The sequence below is a fragment of the Octopus bimaculoides genome, chromosome 1 (assembly GCF_001194135.2).
Source record: "Octopus bimaculoides isolate UCB-OBI-ISO-001 chromosome 1, ASM119413v2, whole genome shotgun sequence".
Taxonomy (NCBI): Eukaryota; Metazoa; Mollusca; class Cephalopoda; order Octopoda; family Octopodidae; genus Octopus; species Octopus bimaculoides.
In genome coordinates this window covers 127,367,507-127,387,718 of record NC_068981.1, presented here as the reverse complement: position 1 = coordinate 127,387,718, position 20,212 = coordinate 127,367,507, and the positions used below count along the sequence as shown (strand labels likewise).

Here is a 20,212-nt window from a genome sequence, read left to right as displayed (position 1 = left end):
ATCATCGTTTAACGTCCGCTTTCCATGCTAGCATGGGTTGGACGATTTGACTGAGGACTGGTGAAACCGGATGGCAACACCAGGCTCCAATCTAATTTGGCAGAGTTTCTACAACTGGATGCCCTTCCTCACGCCAACCACCCCGAGAGTGTAGTGGGTGCTTTTACGTGTGACCCGCACGAAGGCCAGTCAGGCGGTACTGGCAACGGCCACGCTCGAAATGGTGTATTTTATGTGCCACCCGCACAAGAGCCAGTCCAGGGGCACTGGCAACGATCCCCATTTTAATTTTCGTAAAAGTTTCCAAGTACCAATGAGGCTTTTTGGCACATCTTCAATTTTCCCCATTCATGAGAGGCGCCCAGCCATCATTCAATTGAGAGTCCATCTACAGAATGTCCTCAAATTTCTATACACCATATTTTGCCTTTTTTTCTTCAAGTATATAAGCAACAATTTCATTCCCGAGCGACGCCGGGTGCCTCTGCTAGTATATATATATATATATACATATATATATAAGAGTTTGGTTCTCCACATACTGGTGTACTGCTTGTGTCTCTGACATGTAGACACTGTGATAATTTTAAAAATCAGATTCTCATCATACTACAGGAAACATACTGGTCTCCAAAAGGTTCATCACTGCGCCAGTAGTTTGTAATTCTGGGTAACTTTCATCATTATCATCAGCATCATTTAACTTCTATTTTCTCTGTTGACATGGGTTGGACAGTTTGATAGGAGCTGACCAGCAGAAGAGCTATTCAGGTTCCCTGTCTGTTTTGGCATGGTTTCTATGGTTTGATGCCCTTTCTAACACCGCCTGTTTTACAGAGTGTACTGGGTGCTTTTATATAGCACCAACACTTACAAGCCTGCAAGATTAGGGATGCTCAGTTGGAGAGGGTTGCAAGGGATGAGCCTGTGTTCAAGGACAACCATGCTTTTACTTAGTGTGATGTCTTTTCAAGCACAGCAAACTGCCAGGAGTTTCGATCCCCTGTCATCCCCTCTGTAAGTCCTAACATCTGTACATCCTTTCTCACCACTTCATCCCATATCTTCCTGGGTCTACCCCCTTCCACATGTTCCCTTGTATTAATCGCAAAAATTGCTCAGATTTTGTCCAAGTATGTGGAAAGCTGCAAACTATCTTTTTTCTCTCTTTGTTTATATTTGGCATAATGTTTTGTTTCTGTAGTAATTGCTTCAAACAAATTAAGAAGAAAAAGTAAAAAAAAAAAAGTTTAATGGTTTTGTGACCTAAGAAAGACTGACTAGGTCCAGCCTCTTCAGAAAAATCATGAAGAAAACCACTTTTCAAACTCTTTCTCCTTTCAAGTACAAATCCATTTTCTTTGTTGTTATCAGAATTATTTTGGGAATTGTTGGTTTTACTCTTGGAAATCAAAATATCATCATCATTGTTTAACGCCTGCCTTCCATGCTAGCATGGGTTGAATGATGTGACAGGAGCTGACCAGGCAGAATACTGCACCAAAATTCTGTACCTGCTTTGACCTGGTTTTACGGCTGGATGCCCTTCCTAACACCAACCACCCCACAGAGTGAATGGAGTGCTTTTTATGCTGCATGAGTACAGGCGCAGTCAGTTTTGGCATAGTTTTTACAGCTGGATGTCCTTCCAAATGCCATCCACTTTATGGTGTGGACTGGATGCTTTTTATGTGGCACCAGTACTGACAGGATTACCAAGTAACTTGCAAGACAAAGAACCTTTCAGAAGGGAAGAGGCATTAGAGGAGGTGATTTTGTGTCAGATGTTGAAAGGTTAGAGTGTGACAGAGAGAGAGAGACAAAGAGATAGAAACAGGTGTCTTGCTATAGAGGAGGTATAAGAACCTCTGAGAAGGGAGGTGATCTTGTGTCAGATGATGAAAGGTTAGAGTGTGACAGAGACAAAAGCAGGTATCTTGTTCTGGATCATAATCACACACCATGTTGTTTTTGTGTTTGCCATTTTGCTTCATTTTTCCACATCTTCTGTTGAAAATCCTTCAAACTGTGATTCACTTCTTGACAATATGAGACTGGTGTCCATTTTTTTCAGTATTAAAAGTTTTCAGAAAATGGATGTAGAAAAAATGTGGAAAAGATCTCCCAAAATTCAGATATGATGCCAAATAATGTCAGATACTGTAAATCAGTTGTTTACATAGTGAAATGATGTGTTTTCACAAATGAGATTTGCACTGAAATTATTTAAATATGTGTTGGTTATTTTGGGTGTTTTGGGGTGGGTTGGTAACATAAGCCAAAAAAAAATTCTCAGGTATTTACAGGCAGGTTGGTAATGAAAAAGTTGAAAGCTCTCATCCATACAGTTGGCTATAACTCTATGACTCTCTATGCTCTCAACTACACAGTAAAAAGGCCTTGCCTGCATAAACTTGTACTTTCTTTGCTAAACATCTCTATTTCATAGTGTAGCATTAAACAGATATACATCTTCATTTGGAGAGGATGTCAGTCTATCACTGGTAACTTTTTCCATGACTAAAATTGAAGCCATTGTTGCATCTCTGTAAAATCCTGTCAATTTCATAGTACTTTTCCTGCATAGACTGATGAATTATATACCATTCCATAGTAGTTACTTGCAGTTAAATAGATTGGTATGTGGAAATTTCTAAGTGTCTTTGATGTGGGCACATCACAAGACAGTTGACAGGACATCAATTGTAACCTCCCTGCCTGATAGTTGTCTAATACTCTGTCAGATCCTCTTTCTGTGCTCTCTATCTACATCATTAAACTATGAAATACAGTATATAGTTGTTGTTTTTACTATATACCATATTTGTACATAATTGAAAAACACTATGCACAAACACATTAGAAGAAATGAATGCAGTGACTAAGTGATAGCCATTTGCTCTTGTGGTCGACTCTTAATATCAATGTTGCTATTATTATTATTATTGTTCAGTAGTTTTATTTTTATAACGTGCTTTCACTTCACTACCGAGCGCAGCTCTGTGCGCCTTGGGTATGTGCTGTGGTTTGCTGTGGTGCTCTTATGGTTACTGTATTGAAAGTGTTTTGCGTAGGATGTGTGCAGTGCCCAGTAGTGCAAATTATTATTATTATTATTATTGTTATTATTATTATTATTATTTTCAGATGATGGAGTCATCAGAGATAGAAAGATACATTGCAGAAATTGAGAAAGAGAAAGAAGAGGAAGCTGAAAAGAAGAAACAAAAAAAATAGTTCAACTCACATCACCACATCAAGCTTTTCATCTCCTTTGATCCTTCTTAGTTTCTCTATCATTGCTGAATAACATTTTTTTCTTGTTTATAAAATTATACAGTTTAACAAATGACTTACGTCTTTCTTGTCTTTTTAAATTGTGAGGTTTTTGTAACATTTAGACTATGGGCAGATGTTTACCTTGCTTGGCTACTGACTACAAGGTTCAAGTTATGCAATAATCATTGTTTACTCTAGACAAAGTCAATAACCTACCTGTGTATTTTTTCATTTGGTTGGGTAGAGGCATAGCATGGCCCTGGTTAGGTGAATTAAATTCATACAAACATGCATTAGGAACTTATTAGTCATTCTTAATATTAATGATTAGTGTTTTTTGTTTTAAGTTTCACAGTAGTTATATTTAGCTGAACTTCTGTACTTCCACATATTTTTATTTCTAAATAATCCCCTAAATTTTATCTTTGTGATTGAGGTCTTATTTGTTCCATGATTTTCTCTTTTTCTTTTTCTTTTTTTTTCTCCTCATTCAAGAGTTGTTGATAGTTTGTGTATAAATTATCATTAGCATTCATGAAATATTTTTTCATAGGCCATGATCTCTGAGTCCTATATATCTGAAGTCTTGCTTATAAATGTGCTTTTTACAAATTTATTTACTGCTAATATTAAGGATTTAAGATAATTTTCTTGCCATTCTTTTATTTTTCATTGGCTCTGTATGAATTTAATTCTCTAAACTATAACTATTTCCAATATTCTTCTCCTACACTCTCTGAGTGGTTGGCGTTAGGAAGGGCATCCAGCTGTAGAAACTCTGCCAAATTAGATTGGAGCCTGGTGTTGCCATCCGGTTTCACCAGTCCTCAGTCAAATCGTCCAACCCATGCTAGCATGGGAGGCGGACGTTAAACGATGATGATGATCTATTCCTTATTTACAACTAGGTACACAGCTCCATTAAATATTAGGCGTTTTTATGGGGAAATTAACCATGTCCTAAGACTGGTATAACTCTATTAATAGTTGACACTCTGGATGCTGTAACTCTCAAGATATTTACTTTTCTCTGTCATTGTATATAAACAATAAATGCTATTCATGCAATGATCCAGATATGCAAACTCTTCCATTCTAGAAGAAATATTTTATCTTTGACAAATGCCATAAGATTAGGCTATTAAGTATATGAAAGCAGGGAAAGCAACAGGGTTATTAGAGATAGATACTGAGATTATGAAAACATATGGCAAGGTAGAACATGTGCTAGTTACTTGCTTAGTCAATCACATAGGGTAGGAAACAACAAAAATGTACTAGGAAGAAGAAAGTAAATTAGAAAGACAATAAACTAATGGAGGTTACAGGGAGAGAACTTGCTTGGATGAACTGGAACTACTGATACCGCCTTCTTCCTCAACCACAGAAGTCTTTTATAAAGAAAAAACATATATGGCTTTTGTTGAAGTAGAGAAGATCTTTGGGATGGTACTATACTTTGTAGTCTGAATTAAATGAATAAATGGCTTCTGAGAGCCATGCAAGCAATGTAAAGGTTTATTGTCGATTAAAAAATGAGCTTAGTGAAAAATTTAACATGCAACTAGGTGTCCATCAGGGCTCAGTTCTCAGTCGTTTCACACTTACAGTTCTTCAGGCCATGACAGTAAAGTTCAGAACTCTGTGAGAGCTGTATGTTGACAGTCAACTTCTAACAATATCAGCCCAAACGTGGAAACATTGCCTAAAATTTAATTTAACAAAAGCAAGTCTAATCAGAAATGAAAACCATACTAGGCACAGGTGTGGCTGTGTGATTAAGAAGCTTACTTCCCAACTATGTGGTCTTGGGTTCAGTTCCACTTCACAACACCTTGTGAGAGCATTTGGTAGATGGAAACTGAAAGCCTGTCTCACACACACACACACATATATATATGAGTGGGTACCCAAAAGTAACTGGGAACATTCTCTGTGGGACAAGCCCATTGTAGTTCAGGCTTTTGTCACTAGAAGCTACTTGATGTAACCCTCAGGCATCAGTCTGCTGACTGGCGGTGTCGGGTACAGTCGTACTGCCACATGGTGTGTCCTTGTTTTGCAGTGCTTCTTCCCTGTTCGTCGATTTTTGGCTGAAATAAAGGAACAGCATGCTTCCATGAAATTTTTTCTGTCGGGGAAAACAGTGACCTGGAAACAAAGCAGCAATCAAGTCAATGAAAGCATTCAATATCACCATGCCCCCAAAAGCACATCAAGTGAAGTCCAATGTCAAGACGATGCTGATTTGTTTCATTGATACGAAAGGAATTGTCCACACAGAATTTGTTTCTCCTGGTCAAACTGTTAACCAGACATTTTACTTGGCAGTTCTGAAGCATTTGCGACACGTGGTGAGACAAAAACGCCACAACCTGTGACAAAGTGGAGAGTGATGGATTCATCATGACAATGTACCTACACACACCACTTTGAATGTGAGACAGTTTTTGACCAAAAATGACATAACCCCACTTACCCACCCTCCCTATTCACCCTGTCTTATTCCCTGCAACTTTTGTTCCTCCAAATGAAAAAAGTTTTGCAGATGTGGAAGGGGTAAAAACAAAAAAAACAATGGAGGCGTTAAAAGGCATCACTTTGCACGAGTTCCAGGACTGCTTCAAACTGGAAAATGCGTCTTGACCAATGCATTGCTTCAAATGGAGAATACTTTGAAGGTGATAAAAGCATAAACATGTAAAGCTAAGTGAATAAAATAATATTGCAAAATTCCACTCGGTGCCAAGATAGGATACGCTAGAAATGAACCTGCACGCATCCAGAGCAATTGCAGCAGGACAGGGGACAAGGTGACCCACACTACATGCTTTCTAGAGATATTGAAAACCGACAGGTACCCTATATCCATTGTAAATTGGCTTAAGTACCCAAGATGACAAACATGCTAAACACACAGAAAACCCAGTAACACATGCTTCCTTAAAATACCCCATTTTAGCGAGAGGATAACTACAGCCATCTGAAGAGCCATAAGAAGAGAAGGACTAGACATACAACTAGCCCACTCCAGCCCCTCTCTGAGAAGACACTTGGCAAAGAAATGAGCAAGGGGCAACAATCAATGCACTCTAACTGCCCCATCTGTGACACCGATTTATGCCAACGGGTAAATGTTTTGTATAGAATACAATGTAACAAATGCAACAAGTTCTCTGTAGATAGCACAACAAGACCATTACACATTCGCATCAAAGAACATCTGAACACGAGAGCCTCCTCCTTCAGAAAACATCTAGACAGATGCCAGAACACCGACAAAAGCACAACAGTCACAACTGAGGCCAATGAAAGAAATTTGGGTAATCTAAGAATTAAGGAAGCTATCCTCATAGACAGACTAAGGCTCCAAATTAACAACAGGCTGGAGGTTGGCAATCAGTATATTATTTAGCTACATCTGGATGCATGTAGGTTCATTTTTGATAATATGCTCATGTTTTATTTTAAAAAAAGAAGAAAAAAAGAACCTGCACATATAATACATAACTTAGAAGCATCACTGCGGATGTGCCAACACACATGAGCTTGAGACTTGGCCGCACTCACGCACTTCTCATGAGGAATTCTGGAAGGAGCTTTGTGAGACCACTGCAGAGAGACGCTTCCGGAAAAACAAAAAACTTCAGTAACCGTTGGAAAACCGATTGTAGCAGTGACTCGAACAATTCCTAGCAATGTCTGAAGAAAGAATTTTTGTATTCTGAAACATTACATCAGACTGTGGATAATTAAATTATAACAATTATTATAGTCCATTGTTGTTACTATAGTGCGTTATTGTGCCATTCAAGACATATTTTATTCCAATTTCTTTTGGGTACTCCCTTGTGTATGTATATATATATGTGTGTGTGTGTGTGTAGAAGTGAGATGAAGTGGTGAAAAAAGATCTTCAGATGTTGGGCCTCACAGAGGAAATGGCATGTCCCTTTTACTATAACCCTGACCTTGTGAGTGCATTTGGTAGATGGAAACTGAAAGAAGTTTGTTGCATATATGTGTGTGTGTGTGTGTGTGTATTTATATATAGACATGGGATGCAGTGAGAAAGGATCTTCAGATGTTGGGTCTCACAGAGGGGACGACAAGGGACTGAGAATTCTGGCAGTTTGTTGTGCTCGAGAAGACATGCCAATCTAAACAAAATTGTGGTTGTCCATGCATACAGGCATATCTTCTACATCCCTCTCTGTCAGCTGAGAGATCCTAGTTTTATGGGCTCATGAGTGTTAGTGCCACATAAAGGTACCTGTACCAGTGCCATATAAAAGCACTCATGCCATTGCCATGTAAAAGTGCCCAAGCCAGTGCCATATAAATACATCCAGTACATTCTGTAAAGTGGTTGGCATTAGAAAGGGCATCCAGCCATAGAAAGCATGCCAAAAACAGACAAATGGAGCCTGAGCAGGTCTCCATCTGGCTAACACCTGTCAAACTGTCTAACCCATGCCAGCATGGAGAACGGATGTTAAATGATGATGGTGTCTCTGTGTGTGTGATTCTGTTTACTTTTGTCTTGACATCATTTAATGATTGTAAATGAGCATCATTGTCATACAAGTAATGTTTATTTCTTGTCTTCCCTAATGAAATATTAGCTTGCTTGGAAACAGGTAAGGGTTGGTGAAAGGGAGGACCTCTGACCATAAGGAAAACCTGCCTCAACAAATTCTGTCTGATCCATGCAAGGCTCAGTAGATCTAGTCAATAGTTTCTTTTACCTAGATGGCCTAATAAGCAATGGAGTGTATTGCAAAAACAATAACCAGAGTAAGGACTGGGTGAAAGAAGTTCATGAAATGATTCTCTATGTTGGCAACATAAGCATTTCTCTCTCCAAGTGAATTCTAAACTAACTGATGCTTGAGCACAAAATGTGATATTGCATAGTAGAAAGATATGGGCAATAAATGTGGAGAATATATGACAACTGAAAAGAAATTAAATAATTATGTTCCACTGGATGTGTCACATCAGAATGCATGAGTGACAAAGTACAAGGCTGCTGAAAAAAAATCTTCAGCATTTGTGCATTAAAGAGAAGACTGATGGCATGGACATGTGAGGTTTGTGATGAATAAGAGTTCGATGAAAATGAGTCAAATGATGTAAGTAGAAGGAGCTTGTAGATGTGAATAGTCATGAAATAGTGCAACAAATGGGAAGATACTGTGCTTTGATCAGGTTGACTCATGCCAGTATGGAAAAGCAGATATAAAGACAATGATGATATCCATATGTAATTGCTGAGAAATTACACAAGTACTTTTTCAGCAGCTTTGGGATGAGGATCCACTTGCTGGGTTTTGCTATCTTTACTGCTCATCAGCACTCACTCACCTCTTCTGCTAAGGTGTTGAAATAAAGTAGTGGAAGGTTATTTATTAAAGCTGGAGTCAAGACTACTGGGAATATCAGCCAACTCCCAGCCTATTGTCATAAAAAGGAAAGGACACATAAGATGATGTAATCCTAGATATATCATGTTCGAATAAATGATGGCATGATCAATCAACTACTACTAGTAGTATACTATATTTACTTTATGTACATATGGTGACAGTGGGGTTAAACCCTTAAGAATTTTCCTGGTATTCCACTGGCTGCCCCTGTTTAACTCTTTAGCATTTAAACTGACCATATCTGGCAAAAATATTTTATCAGTTTTATGCACAAACTGGTAAGATCCGGCCTCTCACACCTTATAATATTATTCTCAATATAAACAGTCATGTCATTGAAATCTCAGTTACAAGATTGTAGGCACAGTTACCTCCCCTGATAGCGGTTGCCTAATTAGCTGGACAATAGAGGGTACACGCAACATTAAGGTTCAGACACTCACCTCTTCCTCTTTTGGCATCGGGACGTTCGAGAGCAAAGACATGATCTAGTTGGCTCTCTCACACCACACGCCAGCTAGCAGACAGGAGGTTACACGCAGGAGAAGATCATGGCCTCCATGCATTAAACCATTTCGATTTATCATTCAGCTTGTATATATATGTGAGGCCGACATTAAAGGTATTTAAGGTTACTGCCTTGTTCTAGGTATTTCTTTGTATCGTGTTCCTATCAAATGATATTACAGCCTTCTGAATAGAGTCATATTTAGATGGCTCCACAACCATGATACAAACAAACTGTCTAAAAGATAATGCACAACTAATTCAAATGAATATGAACCAATAATTATTACACTTGACAGCGGAATCTGAATGCTAAAGGGTTAAGAAGTCAGTGATGAGAACAAATGTCAAAATTTGCAAAACTCTGATAAATAAATGCCACAAAAATATATACTTGATTTCTGATATATTTTCTTTGATTTAGGCTCACGTCAGCCTTGATCAGAAGCATTCAAGCCATGGCCATTCTATCTTATTTTTTCTCCAATCAATAGTATACCCCAGATAACATTACCCAATGCATTGTTTTTAGGAGAGTAGGGTTTGGTTTGAAGGTAATTTGAGAAACAGGTCAAGAGATTACATAGTTCTTTCATCCGTTCTTTCTTTGGTTCGTCCAACAACATACTATTATTCTTCTATTGAAAGTAAGAATGTACTTGTAGTGGTTAAGTTTGTATCAGTATGTGTTAAGGTGAACAAATGCGAGAGGCATGTGGATGCCTTTGTAGTAAACAAATAAGTGACATTGATTCATAGTTAGAATAATTTATTTACTGTCCTTGCATTTGTCTTTGGTATACAATATTCTTCACTACATGTAATTGTTGACAACTGTTACGAGTTGCTAGTAATAGAAACAGGGCACATCTGTGGAGGTGATATGTCAGAACTGAATATGTTTGTCTGTGTGCGTGCGTCGTTCATCTGAGAAAGTAGTCTGCCATGAAACTTCATTTGAACATTTCTCTCGTTCTCTGCGTGTCTGCCAAAGCCTTCTGTCTGCGTCCCAGGCCTTTCTGTCTGTCTCTCTGTTGACCACGGTATTTTATAATCGCTGTGGCAGCTAGAAGGACAGACATACTGCAGCAGAAATTGTGCCTGAATAGGTCAGCTCCTGTCCATTTGAACTTTGCCTGACATGGCAGAGGTCGTAGGCCAAAGGGAGATGATTTATCATTTTTTGACAGGACAAAGAAAACCTTTTTTTGCGCCTGTTGATCATGGTGGTTTGGACGACCGAGAATCCTCAGAATCTGAGCTTGCAGAAGGAAGTGTTAATTTTTACATATTTCCAAAAGTAATCACTTTCCAGTTTTTGTTCATTCATGAAAAAAATAAATGATACTTAATTTAAATATTTTGAGTCTGACATTACTAATGCTTTTGCATTTGCATGAATGGCATACAAACACAATCCTTTTATCGATAGAAATTTTGGCTCTTATATTGCCCTTGCTTAAGAATATATATTTTCTTGAAAGAAGCCAAATTTACCAAACTAAAGACGTATATGACATAGTAACTACGTACTTCTCTTTTGGTCATAAAAACTATGTCTCACTGGATATTTGATTTGTTTAGACAATGTTTCCCTGTTGATAGAAAAACATAATTCTCAGGTTTTTAGAGCGAAGACTTGACTGACGGCGATGTGAAAATCTGCCATGAAGCAGATATGTAAGAAAGGTAACTCATACAAAACAAGGAATGCAAGGGAGATCATTACTCCAAAGTAATCACTAGAATTGAAAGATTCTGGGCTGTTTACTATCAATAAGAATCGCTTGTGCAAAATGTATATAATGTTAACAAATGAAAAGCTCTGTTCGACACATTAACTCGCATCAACTTTTCGTTGACTTTTTACCAGTTTGTAATATCCCGTAATTTATTGATTCCTTAGAGTACCAAAGAAAGCTTAATCTGAATGTAGGCATAGTACAATTCACTGGAGAAATTTTCTGTAGCTTTCTACTCAGAGAGGGTCTGAAATCAGAATTAACGAAGCACTCTTCAATTCTGTTTTCAGTTGGAGCTGAGCTAAACTTTTATCTGGTACTTTTTTTTAGAGCTAAATGAACTGAATTTCTACGTGGTATCTTTAGATAATACATTTTTCAGGCATATTGAAATACGACCTCCGTTGGACGGGCACTGTGAGTGTGTATGAATAACAAAGTACAAATGGACTGAAAGAAAAACCGAGCATATGAGGAATCGGATCTAGTGTGCAAGAAAGGTGACTGTGTTAGTATGGATATGGGTGAGGACAGTTGTATAAAGAAGTGCTGATCATTTTTATGTGGATGGAGCTTGTGGAAGAGGGAGACCCCGGAAGACATGGGATGAAGTGGTGAAGGCTGATCTCCAGACTGTGAATCTCATGGAGTAGATGACAATGGACTGAGATGACAGGTGATGTGTGATTCTTAAGAAGACTCACCCAAATTCAACAGGTTTTAAAGGGTTTGATGATAATAATAGTGATAAAGGTTGCAAAATTACTGACTCCCTATATCCAGCAGGCCTGGAAAGTCAGTAGAAATACTTTTGGTGGGAGTAATTTTAGGCAGTGCATGGATGTATGCTTCATATTTTAGAGGTAGGTATTATTTAATGTTTTTTTCTTATTTAAGTTGGTATGGTGTGACTTTACTGCTAACTCTAGCAGGTTAAATGACTACATAGAAGCTCCATCATTGGCATTTTTATAATTAAAGTAGAAGGTGATGGGGTGGCAGAAATAGTAAAACGCTGTTTTTATGTTGATCTCAAATTCTGCAAGAGTTTCCTTTGCTTTTATCTCTCTGAGGGTTTAAAATAACTGGTATAGATTTGTACAAACTTCACCCTTAATTTCATGACTGTGTTATTAATGTAAAATATCTAGTCATGAAATTTAAAAAAATATATATGGGAGATTGGCTGAATTGTTAGTGTGTTGGATAACATACATTGCAGTAGTTAGTTATGTTCTTTTCCATTTTGAATTTAAATTCTGCTGGGCTTAACTTTGCTTTCAACTTTTCAGGTTTGATAAAATAAATTATCAGTCAAGTATTGGGTTGATTTATATTCCTATAATGCATCCTAGTTTTAAATCAAGTCACTGAGAAAGCCTCTGTTGTCACTCAACCTACTAGAAATAGTAACCAAGTCTCCTTCAAATCACACATTAAGAATACATAGGATAATTCTAGGTGCACTGTGCCTAGAAAGAATAGTAAGTAGTCAACAACAAAATAGTTTGAAAAGGATTTGCTTTTAATTCTTTTTCCCAAAATAGTTCAGCAAGATTTTATAGCAGACAAGACCATTGTTCATATGAAATGTAAAATTGTTCTTGATAACCAGGGATTTTCCTTGTGATTGAGATTTCCATGTGGAATTGGTTGATGCACATCAACCTGTAATCAGAACTAGAGCCTGAGTTCAAAGGCAAGGTGAGTCAAAATGATTCAGGGACTGGAGTAGTTTCTTAGACCCACAACAGGAATTGAACTTAATACTCTAAGTTAACGAATGAGCTACCACTTTTACAGAGCTGGCACAGTTAGAATTTTCCCTTCAATTATACCATACATCATTATTGTTTAACGGCATGGGTCAAATGGTTTGACAAGATCCAGCAGGCTGCAGAGCTGCACCAGGCCCCAGTGTCACCATGTTGTCTCAACAAAAGGAAAGATATGGAATAATGTGATTCTGGTTGCATTGTGTCTGTAGAAAAGATGGAATGGTCATGTCTGCTTGATCAGAGTTAACCTTAGCTTAAACAATTACAACAGAACTGCTTAAAGTGGCAATTTGTTCCTTCTCTGTGGAACTTATTTATAACTAGGTAGATGGGTTAATTTAAAAGTTAATTCTCTGAGACACAAATATATATTGCTGCTGACAGAATATTATTTGCTAACCACTAACTAACCATTCATTCATCTCTTCTCACACTTGCATGTTGTCTTGTCCATGGACGCAGAGTAGTGTTGGTAATAGGATATGAACCACTATCTTGTTTGAAATTCCAGCAACTCAGTCATCAACACATACACACAATTTCTCTCTGAATCATAATTGTCACTTGCAAGTAGAATCTGGTAGCATATACAGTACTTTTTGCTTATTATCATTTTAGATATATAAACAGTCACAAGGAAAGATACCCTCTTGACCATAGCACTCTTTGACTGAGTAGAACATCAATGATTTGACTGCTGGAGGGACAAAGGGCTGCACCAGTACTAAGCTGATACTTATTTTCAGCTGAGTAGACTGGAGCAACTTGAAATGAAGTGCCTTCCTTGCTCATGAACACAATGCACTGCCCAGTCCAGGAATCAAACCTGTGACCTTATGTTTGTGAGTCAAACACCCTAGCCTCTACGCCATGTGCTGTTGCTTATCTATCTCTAAATAATTAATCTGATTATCAGTTTATACCTTTACTTCCTGTCATAGCTTTAAATTAAACCACTGAGAATGCCTCAGTAGTCACTCAACCTACAAGAAATAGTAGCCAGATCTCTTTCAAATCACATACTATTGTCTTAGAACAGAACACACTGGATAATATAATTCTAGGTGCATTGTACCAAGAAAAAAGATCAGGTAGTCAACAACAAGATAGTTTGAAAAGGAATTGCTCTTAATTCTTTTCCCAAGAAGTCAGCAAGATTTTATAGCTCAAATATATCCTTCCTTCCTTCTTTGCATTATCAAGTTGACAAACAACTCCTGGTAATTTTCTTGACAAGTATTTTTTGTTTGACATGGGTATGTTCATAGAAGAATACTAAGGCGATTCTCCATTGCTTTCAAGTGTTTCTTATAAGACACCCTCTTGGTGGCTAAATACAGATATATTTCCTCATACCATACTCTACCACATCTGTCTGAATAACCAAATTGTAAAGAGCTGGCATAAATACCACAAAACATTTATGCCAATGTTTTAACCATTCTATCACCTGACAGAAAAATAAAAAGGAAAGTTGACTTTGATAGGATTTGAATTTGGAATGTAAAAAGCTGTAACAAATACTACAATTCATTTCGTTTGTTGCTCTGACAATTCTTCTAGTCCATTGCACTGGATTGGCACTTTATTTTATAGACTCTAGAAGGATGAAAAGCAAACATGGCCTCAGCAAGATTTGAACTCAGAATGTAAGAAAACTAGAATAGATACTGCAATGCTGTTTGTCAGCTGCTCTAACAATTCTGCCACTTCTTTGCCTTTGGATACCACTCTGCCCTAAGTTTTATCTTTTCCTATTACCAAATAGTACTACTACTGCATATAAAATGTAACCTAATTTTCAAGATAAGTGCTTGAGAAAGACTTCCCCACACTAGACTGGATGCTAGTCACTAATAGGTTCAGCTCATCAGAGAATCTGTGCTCATCATTGCAAGCTTAAGAAACAACTAGCAATCATATTTGACCTTTCTGGGTGTGACAGTAAGTGAGGCTGATACAGTAGAGAACATTTTGGTGATTAGGTTCTTGGTTTGGATCCTGCCAAAACTGGCTATGTTATTGATAAATATTACCAATAATGTACTTAGGTAAGATGGTGAGCTGGTAGAATCATTATCATACCAGGCAAAATACTTAGTGGTATTTTATCTGTCTTTACATTCCGAGTTCAAATTCTACGAAGGTCAACTTTGCCTTTTTTCTTTTTGGGTTTGATAAAATAAGTACTAGTTGAGCACTGGGGTTGATGTAAGCAACTTACCCACTCCATCGAAATTGCTGGCATTGTGCCAAAATTTGAAACCAATAATGTACTTAGGCCAATTCCACTGACTACTTCTTACAAAAAAAAAACAATGTAACCTTCTGCCTATGTAAAGAATCAATGAAATATTATTGCTATTACCTACAAGGAAATATACACCTTGTTTTTATTTTATAGTGTAGAGGATTGTTGTTTAGCATCAGGTTAGCTCTACTGATTATTTTTTTTTCAGGCATTCTTCAAAAAACCAGTCTTCCTGAAGCTTGCTAACATTACTTCTGATGTACCTATTTCCCTTTCCTCTTTATGACTCTCTTACTGCACCCTTTCCTCTTTATGACTCTTTTACTGTCTTTCTTTTTGTGTTTTATTCTATGTACTGAACATACATGGATTTTGGCTATTATAACTGTCTCTCTTTACTTAACTTGCTGCTGCTTTCTGTCTCCCCTTTCATCCTTTTTTTCAATGAGTTGTTGTGTACCTGGGCATGCTGTACAATAATCTCATTATTATTACAGTTTTCAGCCATGTTTGTTTGTCTATGGACAAGATATCTCAAGAACTGCTGGATGGATTCAGATGAAACTTTCAGGGATGTTTGACCTCATGACTGGCATGAACTGATTACATTTTGGGATCAATCCAGTACTGGATTATTTTTCTTGTCTTTTGACTTAATTTTTGAGAGCGGTTGGGCTCATTTTTAGTATTCTTGTCGAGTTTATTTCAGAAATTCTCATTTTAAAAATCATCTCTGGCTAATTGTTGAGAAGACATTGGTGTTGTCTTGGCAGATGTTTGCGCTCTCTGAGTGCCCTTTATTATTTTTATTATGAAGCTGTGAGCTGGTAGAATCATTAGCATGCTGAGCATAATGTTTAGCAGTATCTTTACTGTCATTACATTCTGAGTTCAAATGCTGCTGGAGTCAATTTTGCCTTTCATTTTTCAAGGTTGATAAAATAAGTGCCAGTGAAGTACTGGGGTCAATGTAACCAACAAACCCCCTTCCCCAAATTTCAGGCCTTGTGCCCATAGTAGAAAGGATTATTGTTAATATTATTAATATTATTAATAAGGCGGTGAGCTGGCAGAATCATCAGTGTGCTGGATGAAATGCTTCGTGGCATTTCACCCATTGCTACATTCCAAGTTCAAATTCTGCCAAGGTCGACTTTACCGTTCATTCTTTCGGGGTTGATAAAATAAGTACCAGTTATGCACTGGAATCAATGTAATCAACAATCCCCCCCACCAAATTTCAGGCCTTGTGCCTATAATAAAAAGGATTATTATTTCTTGGGCTACAATATCCAATGTATCTCCTTCCTTTTTTCTTTAGTATGTGACTGGAGGAAGATTTGGTTTCTATTTCTAGTTGGTCAAACAATGGTATAAAATCTCCTTCGTTACTTCATTGGCAAGGTAGATTTCATCATAGATGAAATAAATGCATATATAAATATATAACAACATAGTCACAGGAGTAGCTGTGTAGTTGAGAAGCTTGCTTTCCAACTGCATAGTCTAAGGTTCAGCCATACTGCTTGGCATTTTGGGTAAGTGTCTTCTACTATAGCCCCAAGATGACCAAAAGCCTTGTGAGTGGATTTGTTACACAGAAACTGAAAGAAGTCCATTGTATGTGTGAGTGTATCTATGTGTGTGTAATCATCATCATCATCATCATCGTATAATGCCCTCTTTCTATGCTGGCATGGTTTGGATGGTTTGACATGAAACTGGCTAGCAGGGAGCTGTCCAGACTCCAACTGTCTGTTGTGGGATGGTTTCCATGGCTGGATGTCCTTCCTAATGTCAACCATTTAGCAGAGTGTGCTGGATACAGCATGTGTGTGTGTGTGTGTGTGTGTGTGTGTGTGTGTGTGTGTGTGTGTGTGTGTGTGTGTGTGTGTGTGTGTGTGTGTGTATATACATATATACATTACTATCCAAAAGTTTAAGATCACCTAAACTTATTTTGAAAAACATCTACAAAATAACAGAGATTCTGGTAAAATATTTTATTAATGTATAGTTACGTTTATTGGATGACATAATTAACTCAGCAACTAAACAAAACTGTAAAAATCAGAGAAATACTCTAAATCTTAGACTCATCAAAATATCCACCCTTCGCCTTAATCACGGCAGAGCATATTCTGGGCATTCTTTCGACCAATGAAAGCAAATATTTGCTGGTAATATTTTGCCACACCTCTTGTAAGAGTGTCCAGAGGGTTTCTACACTACTTGGTTGTTGCTTTTTGACTCTGCAATCCAATACATCCTACACAATTCTGATCGGATTGGGCTGGCCATTCCATTACAGTCAATTTTTTCCATCCATTTTCTTTTGTAAATAGTTTTTGCATAGATTAGAAGTATGCTTAGGATAGTTGTCTTGCATCACCATGAAATTATCACCAATCAACCTTGTTCCAGATGGAATGGCATGATTCTGGAGGATAAGAGTAATACCAATTTTGGTTCAATACTCCTGTTACCCGATGAATATCCCCAAAACTGTTGCCTGCAAAACACCTCCAGATCATCACACTTCCCCACCACCTTGTTTTACAGTTGGAACTATATACACTCAGGAGTCATCTGTTCACCAATTCTTCACCTCACATAAACTACATTTGGATCTGAAGATTTCAAGCTTTGATTCATTAGTCCAGAGGTCGTGTTTCTATTGATCAATGGTCCAGGTTTGGTGTTTTCTGGCCCATATAAGTAGCTTATGTTTATTCACAGGTCAAAGCAGTGATTTTCTGGCAGCACAACAACCATTTACACAGGCAGCAATGAGTCTACTCATGGTTGTAGGAGACATGTTAGCTTTGCCAGCTTCACTTACTTGTGCAGCAATTTTATTTGCTGTTAGACAATTGACTCTGATGAACTTATCCTGTGATTTAGAAGTCACTTTTGGACAACCTGACTGAGCTCTGTTGTTATTTTTTCCTGTTTCATTATACCTTACAATGAAAGAGCAGATGGCAGTGTAGGAAACTAACTTTTTGGGCTATATCTTGAAAACTATAACCTTCACTATGTAATGTGACAATGTTTTGCCTCTTTTCAGGTGATAAATTACTGGTTTTGCCCAAAATTTAGATTGATTTTTAGGAATTTCACTTATTTTACTTAATTTTTAATAACTGAACCTGAAAGAAACAATAACACATTTAATGTGGTCATTAAATGATGTTATAAGGAGTGTAAATAATCAAAATGTATTGCAATGTAGCCAAAAAGTGGGAGATAAAATGATTTTGACAACATTCCCAAATACGCTTGCACTCAAGAAATATGATTATTTGCATATAAAATATGTATAAATAGTGTTATTCCATTTTGAATTAAACCCCAAACTTTATGTAGTATGTTATTCCATATTTTTATTCCAAAAAATTATCGTCTAAATCGATGACATATTGAAACAAACTTTTGTAGATGATCTTATACTTTTGGATAGTAGTGTATATATATTTATGTATGTGTATCCTTGTCTTGACATCATGTGATGGCTATAAATAAGCATCATCCTCATAGAAGCAAAGTTGTTCATTTTCACCATTCTGTGAAAAACATGAATAGCTATGGGAAAATATTACTTTGCTTAGAAACAGGTGACAAGAAGGGCAGTCAGCCGTATAAAGTTTGTCTCAACAAATTCCATCTGACCCATGCAACCATGGAAAAGTGGATGCTAAACGATGAAAATGATTGTATCCCAGCCCATCCTCCCCAAGTGTCAACCCACTAGAATTCCCTCTCTGTTGAGTTCTTTTTTTCTTTGCAGCCATCAACTTTCAATCTGTTGAAGGGGAATTTGTAACTGCACCAATATCTTGGCAGGGTCACTCTTCTGACTAAAATAACAAATGAAACCCGAAATATATCTTGATGCTTCCCATTAGAAGCAATTGTCATTAGATTTTCTGGTTGAATTCCCAAGCATGACCAACTGAGACTGGATATTATCCAACCATGTCATTCTTGGTCTACTCCTAGGTCTCCTGCTAGTTGGCTCAACTTGAATCTGTCTTGCAATACTTTCCTATGACATTCTAATCACATGTCCATAATACTGGAGCTGTGGTTTCTCAGTGTAATTAGTATTACTTTATTGGCACTGGAAGAATGAAGGGGAAAAAAGAATTCAACTAACCCTGGTGGGTTAGTTAAATATGAACTTAAATATGGTTAGAAGAAGTAAAATATATATCAAATAAAACAACAGAGAAATGAGAAAAAAGATTTATTTTCCTTTATCTGATTAAATTTAATAAATAAACAGAATAAATTACATATCATAATTTGTACACACAGAACGATGTTTAATTTGTCTGTTTCTTTGTTCAACTGCAGGCTGCAGATGTGTGTCTTTTTAGATGCATGCATGTTTTTATACATGTGCATAAAAAAGTTTTTTTCATGTATCTTGTGTGTGTGTGTGTGTGTGTGTGTGTGTGTGTGTGTGTGTATGCAAATCAAACCTTAGTTTTCATGTATATCGTATAGCAGCTACCTGTGTGAATTGTTCCATGGTATTGTTTGTGTGAATTAAACCACACAATTTGTATATGCAACTATACATGTGTCCATATAAACATACACACACACACATATATATATATGTGTTTGTGTGTGTGTGTATATATATATATATATGTAAATATGCAAATGTCATGTGAGTGTATGTCAAAATAAATTTGTGCATGTGTCTTTGGATTAAAAATAAACAACAAAGCCACATCCTTTTTATTGGATGTGAATTGTTCTGCTGTTCAGTGCCACTGAAGTCCTCTCCAGGAGGTTCAACAGAATAAAAAAAAAAAGTTAAATATTTTAAATGAAACAAATGCTGGAATATATGTAACCATCTTGAAACTGCATACTACAAACTCCTCAGAGAAAATGCAGTTAATTCAGAAAGTCATTCAGTCAACAGAGCATACTATGGTGTTCGCATTATGCTCAATAAAAAATGTTTTTAGGCTTCTTTTTTAAGTCATCTTGACCTTTTCTTGATAATAATAAAAAAAATAAATGAAATAAAATAATTTACCACTATATTATATATATATATTAAATAGATATGTACATATTCTATTCTATATAGATATGCATATATTGTATTTTATATAGATATATGTATTATATATATATATATGTATTATATGTATTTATATATATATATATATATATATATAATACATACATATATATATTATA

The 20,212-nt window shown here is 36.8% G+C and overlaps 1 protein-coding gene across 1 annotated transcript in view; it reads left to right on the top strand.

Moving 5' to 3' along the window:
* LOC106872768 (proteasome subunit alpha type-7) overlaps window positions 1-3,352 on the top strand; it is a 23,870-nt gene extending 20,518 nt beyond the window's left edge. The window contains exon 6 of the mRNA XM_014919862.2: window positions 3,148-3,352. Coding sequence (XP_014775348.1) covers window positions 3,148-3,237 — 90 coding nt within the window. The 3' untranslated portion in view covers window positions 3,238-3,352. The remainder of the gene's footprint in view (window positions 1-3,147) is intronic.
* Window positions 3,353-20,212: the final 16,860 nt, after the last annotated feature.